The sequence below is a fragment of the Diadema antillarum genome, unplaced genomic scaffold (genome assembly GCF_040938485.1).
Source record: "Diadema antillarum isolate AM-2024a unplaced genomic scaffold, OU_Dant_1.0 scf00000082, whole genome shotgun sequence".
NCBI classification, from domain to species: domain Eukaryota; kingdom Metazoa; phylum Echinodermata; class Echinoidea; order Diadematoida; family Diadematidae; genus Diadema; species Diadema antillarum.
The window spans coordinates 572,209-592,117 of record NW_027270971.1 but is presented as its reverse complement, the minus strand read 5'-3'; the positions used below and the strand labels follow the sequence as shown (position 1 = coordinate 592,117).

The 19,909-nt window shown below is 39.3% G+C and overlaps 1 protein-coding gene and 1 long non-coding RNA gene across 2 annotated transcripts; both read left to right on the top strand.

The window, feature by feature from the left end:
- The first annotated feature begins 10,224 nt into the window (after positions 1–10,224).
- On the top strand, positions 10,225–13,508 carry LOC139717757 (uncharacterized). The gene is made up of 3 exons (XR_011709999.1): positions 10,225–10,303; positions 12,386–12,564; positions 13,119–13,508. It is a non-coding gene; the product is annotated as an uncharacterized lncRNA (long non-coding RNA).
- Positions 13,509–14,334: 826 nt separating this feature from the next.
- LOC139717756 (prefoldin subunit 2-like) lies at positions 14,335–19,610 on the top strand. The gene is made up of 3 exons (XM_071629258.1): positions 14,335–14,492; positions 17,321–17,444; positions 19,115–19,610. Exons 1-3 carry the CDS (start codon positions 14,347–14,349, stop codon positions 19,289–19,291), a joined length of 447 nt encoding a protein of 148 aa, XP_071485359.1. The 5' UTR covers positions 14,335–14,346; the 3' UTR covers positions 19,292–19,610.
- Positions 19,611–19,909: the final 299 nt, after the last annotated feature.

The following is a 19,909-nucleotide window of genomic DNA, read 5'->3' as shown; positions in this document are numbered from 1 at the left end:
AAAAGAGTAAATACAAAAAAAGAGTGAATTTAGAGTGAAATTGCATGGAGTGAATTTCGAGTGAAAATGTTCATTTTCACTCTTTTTAGAGTGACGTCAGGATCACTCCAAAATCTTCAAGTGATCCCTGAGGTCACTCCAAAATGAGTGAATATAAACATTTTCACTCAAAATTCACTCCAATTCAGTCACTCTAAATTCACTCTTTTTTGGATTCACTCTTTTAAGAGTGAATATTTTCACTCGATTTTTTAGAGAGTAGGCCTACAAAGGACTTCAATTTTCTTAATCTGCGCAAAGAAAAATTCCTCTTATTAACTTGGAGGAGTTACAGGGAAAAGCCGGGAGAGAGTATCTTTCACAGAGTTGAGAGAAACGCAAACAAAAGTTGTAGGGCCTAAGTCAACCAGTCTCTGCCAAAATCAGTGGCGAGAAATGCTGAGAAAAAGAAATGAGAATAGGCCTATATGTAACTTTGAAGTATGTTGACAACATTATCAACAATGGAATTTACACGATTTATTTTTATCGACTCTTCTAAAACTACTTCCAATCACTTTAAATGAAAGACGGAATGCCAAACTTTTCATTCAGTTTCTCTATTTTTTTTATAGATATTCTATGTAAAGACAACATCTGAAATTCTATCGGAATTTCTGCGCTAAACTAACGAATTCACAGTGTAGGCCTATTTCTGCACTTAACTGTAACGCTCGAATTCAAAGTTGAATTTCAGCGCAAAACTAACGCTCGAATTCCCTGTGTAGGCCCTATGTCTGTGCTCAACTAACACTCGCATTCACAGATGAATTTCAGCGCAAAACTAACGCTCGAATTCCCTTTGTATTTCTTCGCTAAACTATCACTTTAGGCCTAATTCACAGTTGAATTCTCGCGCAAAACTACTCTCTAAAAAAAATCGAGTGAAAATTTTCACTCTAAAAAGAGTGAATACAAAAAAGAGTGAATTTCGAGTGAAATTGGAGTGAATTTTGAGTGAAAATGCTCATTTTCACTCATTTTGGAGTGACGTCAGGGATCACTCCAAAATCTTCGAGTGATCCCTGACGTCACTCCAAAATGAGTGAAAATGAGCATTTTCACTCAAAATTAACTCCAATTTCACTCGAAATTCACTCTTTTTTGTATTCACTCTTTTTAGAGTGAAATTTTTCACTCGGCGATTTTTTTTTTAGAGAGTAACGTTCAAATTCCCTCTATATTTCTGCGCTCAACTAACGATCGAATTCCCATTAGTTTTCTGTACTGAACTTAAAGCTCAAATTCCCTGTGTATTTCTGCGCTCAACTAACGCTCGAAATCACAGTTGCTTTTCAGCACAAAACTAACGCTCGAACTCCTCTAGTATTTCTGCGCTCAACTAACGCTCGAATTCAAGGTGGTTTTCTGCGCAAAACTAATGCTCGAAATCAAATGATTTTTTTTACGAAAGATAAGGGCTGATATTCCATGTAAATCAATGATATCACAATTTGGAATTAGTGATATCACAAAAAAATTACTAGTAATGTATTTCTTCATAATACATGTATCAAGAATATGAATTTGTGATATCTCGAATTGCATTTGTGATACATCACTATTTCGATTTCGTGATGTCAAAAATTGGTTTTACGTGATAAACCAATGGGTATTTGTGATATCAAAATTTGAATTTGTGGTATCAGAAATTCGAATTTTTGATATCACGAAATGGAATTCGTGATATCAGAAAATCTTTTTAAGAATTATTAGATCGGCTTGCCATAATGAGTGCGAGCCCATCGATAGATCAGACAACCATGGCCATGTGAGATAATGGCTCACCTGATACTTATTGTGCGTTGCCGGTTTAAGCTCTTTGGTTGATACACTGTTATTTGTTATTTTAAATTTTATACAATGTATCATATTTCATTGATATATTTAAAAATATATAATTTTGATATTAATATTTATATGCATAACAAAAATAGGCCTATGTATGTACTAAATTTGCATGCGTTTACAGAGCTGTACGTAGGAAACAGCTACAACCGGTATACCGATCGCGACACGGATAGCGTGTTTGGTGGCGTTTGAGAACTCTTGTCATATTACTCAAGCGATCTATAATTCTCTGTATTCGAGTTGAATTGCTCCTGTACTTGACTTGCACCTTACTAGTTACTACAGTGCTCTGTTTTTCATCAGAGCGTAAAGTTTCAAATCATAACTTGTACTCACTACTCGCTAAAAACCACAATGGCAGACGACAAATATGTCGAAACATTTCGACTCATCAATGAGCCTGATAACCACTGGAAAGCACGCAAGACTTTCATAATGAGGAACTGGGATGACTACCCTGAGGAGATGCAGTTAATTTCACTCTCCATGGTTTGGGCTAATATGACATTTGATGGCTGCAAGTAAGTATTGACGTGGTTTTTTTTTTTTTTTTTTTTTTAAAGTCGGTGGAAATTACAGATGAATGCTCCTCTAACTTAAAGATAATAAAAAGTTTTCGTACCACCGCTACTAGTATTACTAGTACCGGTACCTCAAAAGTTTCCCTGAATTTCCTTGTCTTGGTTTGTGTTTCACGTTAAAGTACGTTGTCTGTGAGAATTACTCGCCCCAAAGTGCTCTCATGTCTTTAAATAGTAATCATGCAATAAATGGTTTCGTACCAGAGCCGTCGCCGTACGGCGTCGATAAATATTGTACGAAACCACTGATAGGGTTGCCGGACACTTTTCAAAACACAATCTTTTTACAGAAATGATACCTTACCTGTGTACACAACAGCGTTCCAACTGCCGAAATTCGTCTTTTTCACGGTAAAATTTCCCCAAAAGCGTAAATTTCCGAGTTAAACTGACACCAGTTTGGTTCAAAATGATTGGAATATTAATTAGATTTCGCGCGTGCTACGTGCTCGAGATCGGTGTTCAGATTTGGCCAATTCACGTGACTTTTGGGCGGAGCTATGTCAGGTAATGATCTTGATCGAAGTCGTTTGTTTACTTTTCTGCAATACTAATTAAGATTAGTTGACATAGTTCGGTACCTACAGTTCACTCCTCATTGTAACCAAGTATTCCAGATCGGCAATTTTCTTCTTTTATACCGACCTTTCTCGTAAACTTATAGCCCATACCGGTGGATGTGAAAATTAATCTTCATTTCGTAGTAGTAACCCAACTGCGAGTCAAACGTGAAGCATGTTCCGGCTGCAGATGTGTGTTGTACACTGTTGAGCGATAGGACTTGGTGATTCGTAAGTGGTGGCTTTGCCCCTAAATTTCAACTTAAAAATGAAAAGCAATTTCAATTTGAATAAGTGCAGATGTTGTTTAGTCGTTGCCGTATTATGACTTGCAAAATTTGGTTCATAAAAAGATCTCTTTCTGTCTAGATCAAGATTTTTCTTGATTTGGTTAATCGTGAACCCTTCCAGAGTGTGACAACTGATGCTCGGAATGAAGGATTGGGGACTTGTGCGCAAGTGTAAGCGCATTGGTTTATGTGCATCAGCAGTATTAACTACGGACGGGTTTACGATGACCGAATCAAGAAAAAATCATCAATATGGTCAGAAAGAACCATATGAAGAACCAAATGTAACACGTCATGAGTTGTTTACAGTTGAACTATATCTGTACGAGCTCAAACTGAAAATTAAATCAAATTTTCAAGTTGAATTTCACGGGCAAAGCTACCACGTACGAAGCACCATATTACTCCGCTGTCAGGCTGGCCGAAGTCAGTTGTGTGCGGGTGAATCGGGTCCGTTGCTCACTGTACCTCCGTTCATCGCATCGGCGTGCTTGTGTTGCGTGCGTGCGTCATTCTTCCGGACTGACTGGCCAGCTAGCTGTGTGTGTAACGAAAGTTTCATTTTTAGTCAACAAGCAAGACGTTCCGTCGTCCAATTTTTCCTCTCTCCTCACCTTCTACTTCCTCCTGACCTATTCCTCTGCTTCCCTTAGTACAAACATGGTTTTGACAGTATCGAGTCTATATTTAGAGTTGTGGTTGCCCCAAGCTAGTACGAGTTGCTCAGTGCTGTTACACAAGCCCCGTACCCCTTTATATTATTCACAAGAAACGACAGATGAAACTGGTGATATGATGGCAACATTAACATTGATTACAGCTAGATGAACTTCGATTTTTTTTAAATCTTGTCACGTGACAAATTAGCACTATACTCCATTTATCTTTCTTCACAAGATAGAAATATGAAACGATAATGGCGATATGAACAGCCTCAATATTTACCCTCGTTGTAGGGAGGTATAATGAAGAACGATTATATTGAAATCTGCACTTATATAGTCATGTAAAAAGGCCTTCTATTACTAGTTAAGTATCAGTCTGAAAAATCATAATTTCTGAGTAGGACTTGTGTGACAATTCAACGTTTCATAGTAACCTCCATGGATAACAACCAAAATACACAGCTATGTTTTGATTAAATTGTCCGTGTGTCAGCATTTGGTTATCATTAAAATCAGCATCGCCGATGACTAGGCCTATATACTTGTACATCTAGTTTCACTCTTCACAAAGAACATCTATTAGGAAGACAAGAATATGTTTGTATATGCATGTAATACCGTTTGAATGCACCCTAATTGAAATGTGTTATAACTCTGCCTATAGATGCAAACTAATACACGTCCTTCCGGCTCGCTTGTGACCTGTCATCTCGCCTTGAAGGGTGTGACTTTCAGCCAGGGCCTGACGGCAGCAGGAGTGATGAGGCTACGGAGGGCAGTCCATCCTCCCGCCAGGCGATGAATTCTGGTGCGTCTGTGCTTCCAATGGCAGATCGTCGTGGAAACGCTAATGTGCTGAGATATCTACAGTTTATCCAAAAAATAAATAAATAAATAAATAAATAAATAAATAAATAAATATATATATATATATATATATATATATAATGGAAACTGATTTCGCAAAGGATCGGGGAATACTAGTTATACTAATGCGAGTGTACAGCTATTTCCTCCATTTTTGGAACGAAACTTCATTTGTTTTTCACACAATATGCTTATCAAAGCAAAAGAATGTCAATATGGAAAAAAATTCCTTTTATCGCGTATAATGAGTTAATCTCGAATACTATTGTTGTGTATTGGAATCAGGTTCCTATACTACGCTGCAGAATGACTTCTGATACACACATTCGCTATTTAAGTATTTAATCAAATCTCTTCTAGTTCTAATAATATATATCATGTATAACTTCGAGCGTCAAATCCCATATACACTTGAAAAGTACGACTCACTCGATACAGCCCCTATTCAAACACACAAAAAATGATCAACATACAATGAAGATGACAATGGGGCGGGGTCTTGAAGTTGAACAGGGATTAGTTTTGGCATGGAGAAGGTATACATCCATTAAGGGGGATTAGACTCAACATCAATTCCAAACAATGAATGGGGGAAGGACAAAATGTTTGGTGTTCATTCATTGTATTGATCTAATGGTCGTAAATCGTGGCCTTGCTACTTGCAGATGAAACAAAAACCCCGCGGTATTAGTGTTTCAAAATACTTCTTAGATGTGAACTATGCATGGATAGAATAACTATTGTAAAATTTAAACTCCGGTATAATCGATGTTATGTAAGTTTGGTCAAACATACAAAATGTGAACAACAGAAAAAGTTTCCAGACTATAAAACCGCCAACAGTTAGTTTAATGAGGAAAAATACTGATATCTCTTTATATTTTAGGTTTTTGCAAAAAATGTTAGGATGATTAGTGTACAACAGACAACACATATGAATCATTATGGGATATCTTAAACGTTTTTAAAATCAAAGTTGGAAGGGTGGAGCTGATCATTCTGACACCGTTAATACAACAGGTGCCGTGCGCGGAGCAGCGTTTCCGATACATTTAGCATGGGATAGCTCAGGCAGGGGACAAAAGCATCCCGGTTTTGGCTAGTTTGCAGGCACAAACCCTTGTTAGTCGTAAAGGAGTCTGCGCCAAGACTACTATATGCACCACTTCGGCACTGTCCCATAGGCCCTGTGTTTGGGAGAGGCTGCAGTGCAATGGTGCGTGTATTAGTCTTGGCACATGCAGACTCCTAATACGACCAACAAGGGTTTGTGCTTGCAAACTAGGTTTTGGCTGCATTGAATATGCACTGAAGTCAAGTTCCGTCTTTAACAATGGTTGTTTTGGTTGAAGATTTCTTTGCTTATTTTGTATAATTATCATGACCAGCACATTGAAGCCTAATAACAGGAGCAAGCCATGGTTCCAATAATCTCGAGTGAGCATTGCATGGGACATTGGTGATACAATGTACCAACAAACAATAATACGTGAACTCACGCAGATTTCCCCTCAGAAAGGATACTAGTAACCTCTACTTCATTGTGTACTATGATTCATATGCATCACTTCTATTTGTCAGTGTTTAATATTCCAGCCCTTAATCCATGATTATAAATGGCTATTACATACCAAACATCTTACGTTTGGAATTAGATGGATTGCCCGTACGCGTATTAAAGTGTTGATCTCTGTTGACCGGAAGATCGTTTTTGTACCTGGTCGTCGGGATAATGTTCCGTCCGTCCGCGGAGAATGCTGCGTCTCGCTTCATTCATACAATCCCCTCTACTCTAGTAAAGGAGGCGGAGGAGAGCCGTGAATGGAAAAAAAATACTAAAAACTCCGCAAGGACGGATTTTTTTTTTTTGTCTTGAATCTATGTACGCGGAAAAATCCGTCTGTCTGGGGGGATTTTGTAAATTGTTTTCCTTGTCTGTTTTTACTTTTACGGTTCTCCTTCAGATAGGAAGGAAGGGATTTCGTGATGCCTCCCCGCCCGGGCCGGAACATAATTCCCGGCAACAACGAACAAGATAGGAACCGATCTTCGGTCAAGCTATTCTATGATCAGAAAACTGCCTGATATAACTTACTATACTGACATAATACACATCACATGACTGTATGAACATCAAAGGAATAGAAAACTGAAATGTCTTCTTACCAATTGCATATGCCGCCCAGAACATCTGAATCCCTTCTGATGAAAGCTGCTTGGATCGCTTCAGGTCAGTTCTCTAATATTCGTGGCAAGCGCATGGGAGATACAAAATGGCGTATGTTTGGGAGAGTCCTTGCCTTTATCACTAGCGGGAGAGAGGCCTGATGGGTAATATAAACCAGGGAGGTTTATAAACAATGCCGCTGGAGAGGAAGAGGGAGAGAGAAGGGGGGGGGGGGAGGGGGAAGAGAGAGAGAGAGAGGAAGAGAAGATAACAGACTGATGTGTGAAGAGAGATTGATGACGAGCGAGTGTGTGCAGGAGTGTGCTCCCCCCCCCCCTCTCTCTCTCCCCCCTCTCCCTCTCTCTCCTTGTGTGTGTGTGTGTGTGTGTGTGTGTGTGTGTGAGGGTGTGTGTGTGTGTGTGTGTGTGTGTGTGTGTGTGTTTGTTTGTCATGCATGTTAGTGTATGACCGCATCATTGTTCCCGCCTTTTTTCTTATCTCCCAACAGAAGCTAATACATCGCACGGCCTACGAAGCTCCTTGAAGCTGACTTGCAGAGGAATACACGCCACTGGTACCGAAGAGCCAAGAGCAACAAGCTAAAGTCACAGACTCTGATTGGCAGAAGGAAGATGTTAGTAATGTGAAGAAAAGAGCCTGCAACAGTCACCTCTCTGCCCACATGAACCTGCAAGCATACGACAATAAATACAGGAACCATGCAGGAACTAACTCCTCGCCTGATCCTACGGGATGAAAAGAGGGCTTGGGCAGGGCCTTGGGGGCAGTTCCCAAGTGCGCTCAACCAAGATTGATGTTGTTTGTTGGTGTATAACCCCCCCTAAAAAAAAACAAAAACAAAAACAAAACAAAACTACAACAACAACAACAACAAACACAAAACAAAACAAAACAAAACAAAAACAAAAACAAAACAACAAACAAACAAACAAACAACAACAATAAAAACCGGAATTAGTCACAATTTATGCTTCATGAAAAACAAAATTGATGCACGGTTCTATACCTGCGTATCAGCCAATTCTTGGCCACAGCAACAATTCAGCGTCATACCTCCGCATTTTTGAACTGCTTTATCGCAAACATATTCGCCGAAATAACATTAAATTATTCTGAAAAAAACCCCGAACAATAATATGCTTCGAAACGGGAATTCAGCGAAAAAACAAACAAACTACAAGACTTATTAGTGACCGTTTTACCATTCTCATTTTCTCGCAAAGACCGAATTCGAAGTGTTTGAATATGAGTCAACGATGATTATTTCGGCTGCTTCGCTTTATACGCGATTAAAATTTGCTAAGCGCGTAAAGAGGAGTATTGGTCATGTACGACAAAACATCCAACAAAAGAACCTGATGAATCAACCGTTTAACTTATCTAGAGTTCGCGAAACGAATTCATCACTCCGAAGTGGTTCAACAAAAGCCGGAAAAAAAGTCGAAGAACAGCAGGTGAACATAAGGACAATAAATAAAATTCTGGAATGAAACAAACAGATAAAAAGCACACGATATCAAGTTTGAAAACGAAGATATATACGAATCTAGCAATAAAGACCAATTCTAAAATACTATTTTGCAAGTTCAAAACAATATAATCATCAGGGATGTGTATACGCTAACAAGGATTGACCACTACAATGAGACTACGCTGCTTCTATGCTTGCTAACTCACTGTTTCTCATTTCAATATAAAATGTATCCATCTACTACCAAATTATACCGACATGACAAAAGCACACACAATCATACAGAATAATCAACCTTGACCGACATACTGTAAAGTTACCGCAAAAGTTATTTGTGTTTATATACGCCGGAAATGTCACTTTCACACAAGACAAATTGCATAGTTCATCTTCAAGATGTTATAAAGGGTAATTGAAATACACCGTAGTTGTAATATATCAAGACGTTAGAATAATGTATTGAATGTTAATTCTGATGACGAAGAAATCCCAGCAAGAAGCAGGAAATTTCGAACTTCATGTGAAACTCCTCAAATATAATAAAAGCATCGTGTAACTGAAAGCGGATACAACATCATCATTTTACTTATTTCACACCCAACAAGTTAATGCAAAATAGAAGAAACACGTATAGCTTACCAATGTTGGAGGCTTTGAAAAGTTTGATACTGCATATAACGACTTTTGATATGTACGAGGTTAGAGATTTGGTGATCCTATCACGCTGGCGTTCGAGAAGTACTAGTATACTGACTATAGCATATGGCATTCCGGCTAACTTTTCAAGCCCAGGTTATCGCAAAAGACAACATAGTTCCCACGCCAAGGCTACCAGCAGTCGGGTTCAAACAACAGGGGATTACAAAATTTGAAAGAGGCCTTTGTTGTGTGCTTGGGAGGTCAAGTTTATGACCAATTAAGATTGAGCTTAAGCGTCTTAACTTCTTATCGCAATAGAGGCTGGAAAGCCATAGAAAATACGAACACTATGGGCTCAAGGGGTAGCGCAGCTGTAAGCTGCGTATCAATATTGAGTTGAAGTGCTTCAGGTTAAGATACATGTAGGCCTACACCCGCCAATGTACAAAATAATTGTCAACATAGATGCATGAGTTATATCACAATACACAATGCACAATCAAATATTTCCGAACATCATACACGAGACACAACACTGAAATAACGCGAGAAATGACATAAAGTATGTCTTCACCTTTTATACCGTTGTAGTATGAGTAATCTTTTATTTTCGTTCCAAAAATAATAGTGACAGAAACATAACAGAATCATATGACACAATGAATCATTTTGTATGAAAATTAAGATAACAAGTATGATAGCCCTATAACCTGAAATAAAACGAAATGATTATATAGATAACCATGAACACTAAAAGATATGTTGTTTGAAGGAAAGCATGGATTGTTATCTCTGCAGTACAATTTCTCCTTTTGCTTTCTTCTTCAATTCAATCTTCCTCTTACTATAGAGCTCACTCTTTCACTGCTGCACAACACACAATCTACCCCCCACCCCCACCCCCACCCCATCTCTCTCCCCCTCTCTCTCTCTCTCTCTCACCTCTCTCTCGGTTTTGTTTATATTACCCAGGAGGCCTTTCTCCTCCTCGTGATCAAAACAAGGCCATTCTCTGTTTAATGTCCCTCGCCACGCCACGCCACGTAGTATCGCATTGTGAAACAGAAGGCACGCTCTATTCATAGAGTACTGTGACACGCTAAATCTCTTCCTCTCTTCCGCAGAAAAAGGTCCATGTCGCCATGACAGTTGGTAAGAAGACCATTCAATTTTTTAGTCTGTTTATGTTGTATCTATATTCATATTTATGGCAGGTCTTCTAGCAGTAAGTTATGCTGATTAACACTTCTAACAGAAAGGTTTGCAGCTACGGATTAATTCTGCTCTGCCAGTAGAAGAGAGGCAGAGGTGTATCGTGAGTGCGGGATCGAGAGAGAACGAATGTGTTGCACGGCGTGGTTTCTTGATGTCAACGGGAAACTCAGCACAGCTATATTCCATTGGAAGTATCATTTATTCGTATCATATAATGTTCTTTGTACTTATAATATCATGAAGTTTCAATTAACTGTGAAATCCTGATGAAGTTCAAACTCGAATATGAATGAAGTTGGTACGGATTAATTCTGCTCTGCCAGTAGAAGAGAGGCAGAGGTGTATCGTGAGTGCGGGATCGAGAGAGAACGAATGTGTTGCACGGCGTGGTTTCTTGATGTCAACGGGAAACTCAGCACAGCTATATTCCATTGGAAGTATCATTTATTCGTATCATATAATGTTCTTTGTACTTATAATATCATGAAGTTTCAATTAACTGTGAAATCCTGATGAAGTTCAAACTCGAATATGAATGAAGTTGGTACGGATTAATTCTGCTCTGCCAGTAGAAGAGAGGCAGAGGTGTATCGTGAGTGCGGGATCGAGAGAGAACGAATGTGTTGCACGGCGTGGTTTCTTGATGTCAACGGGAAACTCAGCACAGCTATATTCCATTGGAAGTATCATTTATTCGTATCATATAATGTTCTTTGTACTTATAATATCATGAAGTTTCAATTAACTGTGAAATCCTGATGAAGTTCAAACTCGAATATGAATGAAGTTGGTACCGTATTATACTGGTAATCGTGGTATGCAAATTCGGCAATATGTCACAGGAATATAATATGCCTACGATTGGAACATCGTAATGAGAGTATAGCTTTACAACCTCAATTCTTTCTAGTTTATTATTGGCTTATGTGATGTTGAGTCTATGTTTATTGCATAAGTAAGCAAAGGTAGGCACATATCAGTTTAATTCAATAACATACATGTCATACTATATAGGCCACGTCCAAGCAGTCACGCACACAGCGCGATCGCTTTACAGCACTGAACATGCCCCCTGTTCATAGAGTACACGTACGCGTACGTACTTAGTATACTGTAAAACATGATATATTCGCGGCATGAATTTTTCGCGAATTGGATCGACAGCCTTTTTCGTGGTATGAAATTTTCGCGAAGTGCCACTGGCGTTCAATGCATATAGTGTAAACAAGGACTTTCGCGTGCATTTTAATTTCGCGAATCTTGGCGCTCGCGAAATTCGCGAAATTAAAGTGCACGCGAAAATTCCTCGTTTTACAGCATAAACCAAACCCGACGTGGTGCGTGGGGATAACACGCGATCAAATACGAGTACCTGCATACAACAGGTACTGCGTTCTTTATAAGCAAGGCAGATGAAAATAGTTTGTTAGATATTTGACAATTAGATCAATTTTGGTTAGAATTCTTAAAGGAGAGATCATTTAAATTGGAATACAGAGTTTACGGTGGGAGCCTTGCATGCTGTCCCGTAGCGTTATGGTAAACGTGTGTAACGTATAGCGTGCGTACGCGTACGCGTGCGCATATGGGGAAAATATATGGCATTATATAATGGATTCAAGAATGTAGCCAATTGGAAGCGCTGAAATGAGTCACGTGTGCGCTCATGATTTTTCTTATACATGCATGCGCAGATGTTACAAGTGCGTCGCGCGCTACTTAGTACGCGCTGTCAATCCTGTAAACAACTTCTAGTTAAACAACTTTTCGTTATTTGGTTATTTGGTTCATTGCATAAGATTACACATTTTTCCCCAGTAAATTTATGTACCTTCATTGTACTTTTTCGTATCGTTTTTCTTTTCTCTTTTTTTTTTCGATATGTAATCTCAAATGTATAATTCACATGGTTATCTCCAATACCCTGATTGGGTGACATGAGATAAATTAAATTGTCATTGTCATTGTCAATTGTCAACTGTCAAATTGTCATTGACCTTTCTCTTAATTCATTTCTAGTTCTGGCTGCCGTGCCATGCCAGCCGGCCTTTCCTTGTGCATAACATGTGTGGCGATGGCCTACGTATATGTGCGGGATTTCCGAGTGCGACGTGCGTAAATGTTTGGGACGAACATCTTCGGACATCTTGACTTTTGAGCGAGTGCTACATGTAGCTGACTGGTATTGACCCACAAAGGTACATGAAAAATTCTGTTAGTTTCCGACCCATTTCATAAATCAAATAATTAGTGGAGATGCAGCTCACTCTCGGGCATTTACAATGTAGTGCAACATGCACTCGGCTTCGCCTCGATCGTGCATGTTTCACAATTGTAAATACCCTTGAGTGCGCTACAACTTCATTGACGTACTCTCACCTGTGTATTATTTGTATAATTATCGTAATTGCCTTGGCCAAAGACTAAACACCGGAGTTCAGTCGGCGTTAGCTCCGCCTATTAACAGAACCTGCATGACATCATCTCATGAATAAAGGGTTTTTTCCTTTGCGCAAAAATGCGCTAGGGCCCTTGGGGCCCAAACCGAATGGAAAAAATCATAAAAAATATTTTGCAAATGTGGATACATGTTCCCAACGCGTCCTATCAACAGTAAAAGTGCTACATTTTTTTTTATGTATAGCTCCTTATCAAAGCAAACAATCTAATAAGTTTCTGAAAAGATAAATAAAGGGGACAAATGTCTGTCATTTCGACTACAAATTGGATTTTTTTGATGTACCGTCGACAGGGCCCCAGCCAAAGAAGTGAAAAGGTGTGGGGCGCCCGCTACTAGGATTACACGGGGCCCCTGGGGAGGGCGGGGCCAGGCATTGCGCAATCACTTTACTCAGCATGGTCATCGATTGAAGGTCAACCGTCAGCATGTACTCGGATATATTTTGGAATATTCTGCGTCTTCCACATCATGTTTAGGCAAGTCTTTCCGTAATAATGATTTACAATGTACAAAGTTTGTCATAACTGCATATCGGGGTAGGAAAGTGAGATGAACGTGTAGAATTTGTGGTAAGTTTATGAGGATTCATTTCATTTTTAATGGCGGCGGATGCAATTTGACCCCTCATTCATTTTGACGTACGCGGGGTTACGAGATGGTGCGGATTGATTAACACGTAATTAAGCGGGTGTCCAATTTCTGAAGGCTATGTCCTTGACGTTCGGCGTCCCTAATGATAGAGTTGAACACTCACGGACACAGTCACATCATGGGGGCCCTCATAATCAAATCAAATAAATTTAGACTAGAGTTAACTGTTACAGCTTTACAACACTACACAGCAACTATAAATTGTGTAATTTAGACCTAACAATAAACTGTAAAAGTTACAAATAATGACCCATCCAATGTTTAATAAATGTAAATTTAAATTTAATTGGCCAATCCAGATTCAAACTTGTTCCAAAAAATGCAGCGTACACCTACGACTGAAGAGTGAGTCAACATACCTCTAGTCAATTGTGAAAGACCGCTGCCATACCGGTCTGTGGTGGACAGGTCAGGTGTTGGTCGACTGATTCACTGACCTAACGTTAGTTGGGTCCTTGGCCTTGCATTGCTCGGCCTTCAATCAGAATTACGTGTCTAAAACTAAAGTTTACTGCAGTCCCAGGTATTACATATCATGTTGCAATTCCAAAGACCAAAGAGCAATTAGCGTTTCTCCATGTAAGCAATAGGAGTTCGATGCTCTCATTCAATTTACACAAATTCATGATTATGTCAACAATATTGTTAAGAAATAGCCTTAGCAACCAACCTAAAAAATCAACACAATTGTTCTTTCTGCGGACGAATCCAAGTCAGGAATCCTACAGTTTGTAAGTCCACCTCCCTGGCCCTAGGCCCTAGGTTCATCCGCTTGTACGTCTGCGCTGCGCTGCAAACTGCTTGTCAATATGAATAGCGCCATCAACGGAAAAATATCCACATGTCCATCGTGATCGTGCATGCAAAAATGGCTGACAAGAAAGCGACGAAGAACTCCAATGCTAAAAACCTCTCTTCGGAGCAGATAATAGGTGGTTTCAACCAATTAAGACAGGAGCAACGAGCGCTAGTTTCGAAGATTGCTGAGCTTGAATCTGATCAAAATGAACACAGGTTTGGTCCTTTTTTTATGTACTTGCTTTTCTTCTGCAAAGCTTCTGTACGTTGTGAAATGTAGCGTGTATTGTTTCTGCTGGGCCAGGGCTTTTGGGCGTGGAAACCAAGGGCATGGCTTGGCGCAGAAGAGTGTGCAGCTGGCTACGACCAGCACGAGCACAAGCTACCCGCCCGCCGCCCGGGGCAGGCATGGCACGCACGATCAGCCCAGTCAGAGAGTACAGATATTTATAAACAATAGCTGAATAGGACCTTATGTAAGTACGGTTTTAACTGTTACATCAGCGCCAAAGACATTTTATTTTTATTTACGTTGTAGATCTACCTTGATTTATTTACCTTGATGTTGATTGTTGGGCATATTAAAAAAAAATAGAGAAAGGTTCTAGCTACCTGTAACGCTAGAATCCAAGTAAAATTTTATAGATTTTGCATCCTGTCAAAGACAATGTCTTGTTGTCTTGACAAGGTTGAGTCTTACTCTCTTGCTGCAATTTGTTTTTTCACAAACGAGATATTGTTCGAGGGTTTTAGAGAAAATTGTATGGGTAGGGCAAGAACATTATGGGAATCGTGGTTATAATGTTTTAAGTAAATTAATTTTTCCATGCCTTCTCTAAATCTGAATTTTATTTGAAGGAGTTCACACCGTAGTGTTGACTGTTGCTATTATGACTTTCGACGGTAGGCTGTTCTATAAAGGTTGACTGTACGATGAAAGAAATCCCTTTATCAATATCATGAATATGTGGCTATATTTATTAAAGGACAAGTTCACCTTCATAGACATGTGGGTTGAGAGAATGCAGCAATATTAGTAGAACACATCAGTGAGAGTTTGAGCAAAATCGGACAATCCATTAAAAAGTTATGAATTTTTGAAGTTTCTGCTCAGTCACGACTGGATGAAAAGACTACTATAGCTTGTGATGTCACATGAGTACAACGACATAAAGAAAGAATAAAGAAAATTCAACATATTTCCATTTTTGTCGCATAACAAAAGAACACTTGACTTCTCTCTTTCAGAAGGCAGGGGGAATAATATTACCCTTAACATACGTCAGTAACAAGTCGAAGAACTGTGCACTTTATTAAAAAAGTAAAGTTTTGTGAAATTCTCTTTTTATTTTCCTTATATGGTTGTACGCATGTGACATCATACACTGTAGTAGTCTTCTCTTCCAGCAGTGACTGCGCAAATACTTAAAATATTCGTAACTTTTGAATGGATTGTCCGATTTTGCTCAAACTTTCACTGATGTGTTCTACTAATATTGCTGCATTCTCTCAATCCTTATGTATATGAAGGTGGACTTGTCCTTTAAGCTTTGTACAGAAGTGTAAACACAGTTGGGTCTACTCTACACACATTTGTATCACTACCGGCGAGTAACGAGCTCTGTAACTGTAACTGCGTGATTTCTGAAGCGAAGGCATTCACCAATCCTTAACTATAAGGACGTTCCTCAGTTGAAGTGAAGTCCATGTCATTTTCTTGAAACTTTCCATACTGTAACTTTGACCCATGAAGCCCAAATATGTAAATAAAATCATAGGTTCATGTGCTTGTTTTTCTTCTACTGCGATGTAGTTCTGGGACTTTGAAGAATATGACTAATCTGCCTTGCTGTACCAAAATGATAGCGTTACAGGATCTAGACAATGATTGGCGACAAAATCTGCAATGACAAACTTAAATCCCCATAATTCTTTCAAAATCTATGATATTTTCTCCAAATTTGCAAGAATTGCAGAGAAAGGTACCCAAAAAGAGGAAAAGATTTTAAAGTTAGGTTTACACTCTCATTCTCGAGCAAGCAGCGCCCTCGCGCGGCAGATAACACCAAAATCTCTCAAATCCTTCTCATCGACGTTTTCTGTTAGGGGTGAGCTAAAGGACAGGGTTCATAAAACTTTGATATGCTGTACATTCAAAGCGCATGTCATATTCATAAGACTTGACCAAATTGTAGAAAAGGGCTTACTTCTTCCAGAAAAACAATAAAAAGTGGGAGTTCATGTGCTCGTTTTTGTGCTAGCAGTGCCCCAATGCAACATATATCATCGTATAAACTGTAAGTCCCCAAAATCTGGTCAGGAATCTATGCAGGGATGCCCTGACAGGGTGGGTTCATAAAAATTATGCAGTACCCGGTACATTCAAACCCCATGTCATATTTATGAAACTTGACCAAATTGAAATCTTCAGTAGTGAAGGAGGTGGGTTCAACCAGGAGGAGGAGAAAGTGAGAGACGTAGTAAGTGAAGCAGAATCATCAATATCAATCTGTCTCACAGATCGTGATCTGATACTGTAACATGCTAACATACTGTACAATGTACTAGTCAGATATTTCGAACGCACAAATACTGTAAAAGTGGTTTCTTTCGCAGTGGTTTTATTTTCGCGCTTTGAGGTTGAACCGTGAATTTAACATCATGCGAAAATGTTTTGAACTCGTCGCCTGTTACAACGCTATCATTACCGACCGCGAATTTAAACACACACGAAAAAGTTGGCACCGATGGAAACCGCGAAAGTTTCTGTACGCGAAAGAAACCACTTTTACAGTAGGTCAACCAGAGAAGTAACATTTACTTCAAACTTGACATCTTTATTCGGCATTTTCCAAGATGGCGTGCTTGCTGAACCTAGTCAGACAGTTTCCTTTTGTGTTCTATGGTGTCCTTAAGTAGAACACTATAGATGCAAACTAATACATCATGTGTGTATTGCTTCATCTCTAGAATTATTGATGATTTTCTTAAATAGATTCTTCTGCTTATCTGTTATCTGTGTTTCTCCACCCTCATCCCTCCAGATTGGTTCTAGAAACACTGAAGGAAGTGGACGGAGAGAGAAAATGTTTCCGTCTCGTCGGAGGAGTTCTGGTCGAAAGAACCGTCAAAGACGTAATACCGGCACTGACACACAACAAAGACCAGGTTAGTGCATTGTCTATCATTGGAATACTGTATATGCCATTTTGCAAGTCTAAATTTGTGCGAATCGGGAATTCCCTTACAATTTCGCGAGTGGTTGAATTCGCGATTGTGGAGTCCTGTACTGAACGGAGAAATGTTCACCCGTATTAAAGTCACATTCACATTGGGGTTAGAGTCAATATTTTCGCGTGTCTTCAATTTCGCGAATAGCACCTGACTCGCGAAATTTTTGAAAATAAAAACCTCGCGAAATATTCAGCATATTCAGTAGTTGGGAGTTTTGGTTTTTGTTTTTCATGTTTGTTTTGTTTTGTTTTGTTCTGTTTTTACTTCTATCTTTTCTCTTTGCAGTAGACATTATTTTTTTGATGGGTAAAAGTTGCATTTGTATGAAGTAAAATCATAATGGTGTGTATTAGAGTGCAAAAGAGGTCCTATCTGTCTTTATGTCATTTTGTTTCTCTTTCATTTATTGAATGTGCCTTTATACTGGCAGGTTACAGTATACAAATGATGCACAGGATAGAGTGCGTTAGTGTAGGCGTATAGTGCACTCGAGGGTATTTACAATTGTGAAACATGCACGAGGCGAAGCCGAGTGCATGTTGCACTACATTGTAAATACCCGAGAGTGAGCTACGCCTCCACTAACGCCACGAAATAATCCTGTGCATCATTTGTTTTATAAAATGGGTCGAAAATTCGAAAACTAACAGCATTTGTCAGCGTTTTTCACGTACCTTTGTGGGTCAAGACGTCCGAGGATGTTCGTCCCCAACATTTACGCACGTCGCACTCGGAAATCCCGCACATGTAAGTACTGTGCGTATAAGCGTATACGTACGCCACATGATTGTTGTGCACAAGAAAGGCCGACTGGCAGCCCGAACGAGAAGTTGTTTACAGGATTGACAGCGCGTATGGTAGCGCGCGACGCACTTGTAACAACTTATTAAGTGCGCACTGCTAGTGTAAACATTGTGACGTCAGTGACTTTACGCTTTTTTGCAAGGCCGTGCATGATAGTAAAAATTAATGCACGCACACGTGACTCATTTCAGCGCTTCCAATTGGCTACATTCTTGAACCCATTTTATAATATGTGCTGTTTTATGTCCTCCTTTTTTTCTTTACTTAATGCACTGACATTCAAAATGATACTGGAAGTGCATTTCAGTCCTGTCTTATTAAATTAAAGACTCCCAATCTCAAATTAAGTGGAGCAAAAAACGAAAAAACAAAAAGATAATAATCAGTGAAAATCCCATGTATGAATCAGAATTTGCATTTTCAGAGTTTTTGACATTTCAAGTGCATTTTGATGCTTTTGAGTTCTTTAATCAGAATTATGTTATTCTTTTATTATATCCAAACAGTAAAGGTGTAGATGATAAGTTTGGGGCCTGGATCTTTTGTTATATCCAAACAGTGAAGTATATAAAGGTAGAGATGATAAATTGGGGACCTGGATTTAAACTTCATTGTAGTGCCAATTTTGTTATAACCATGTTCGTTATAACAAGAGTGCGCTGTGAATAATCATCATCACAATTTGGTATTCTTTTAATGATGAGCATCATTATGATTGCTTATTTATAGCATACAAGTTTTTTATGTACAAGTGGTTGTGATTTAACTTTGTCTTGTGTTGTTCCACGACTCTCCCCTAGATTGAGAAGTTGACGGAGAATCTGACCAAGCAGATGGAGATGAAAGGTCGGGAGATCAACGAATACCGGGAGAAGCACAACCTGAGAGTAAGAGGGGAGCAACCTACGGAGCAGCCAGCGAGCCAGGCGGCGGATAGCACGGCATCTTCCGGAGTACTCGTCTCCAAGGACACGTAGTTGTGTGTTTCTCCCTCGTCATTGGTGTGCGCTCCACGTTTTACACCTCTTTGCAATGGTAGCGGACTGTGTTTTGGTGAGGTTTTACCTCACAGTGATTCTGGAGGATCCGTTGAATGGTTCTGATGAGATATGCCCCTTAAAAAGATGCAGTGTCTTCTCGGAAAAGCACAAGACCCATTGTCAGATAGAAATCATCTGCTGCAACTCCCTCATTTGCTTTGAATTTCATACCCTGTGTTGTCTTCTTGGAAAAACACAAGACGCAATGTCAGTTAGAGTTTGTCTGCCCAATCTCCCCTCATTTATTTTGAATGTCTCCGTCCCACTCGTAGATGAGAAGGACATTTATCACCATTTCTCTCCTCTAGACAATTTACCATAAAAGTTAGTTAGAACACAGACTTGTCCTTCTATCTGACAGATCTGCATCGTATTATTACCTTCTTATAATCTGTGTCACAGATTTATGGGTGTTTCGAAGAAGCAGAACTTTTGGCATACATGTATCGTGTAGATCCCTATCCACATGGGTCAAAAGGAAGAAAGAATGCCATCGAGTTCTCATGTAATACTAATGTTAATATCAGTTAATATAAAAGACCTTTAATCATGAAC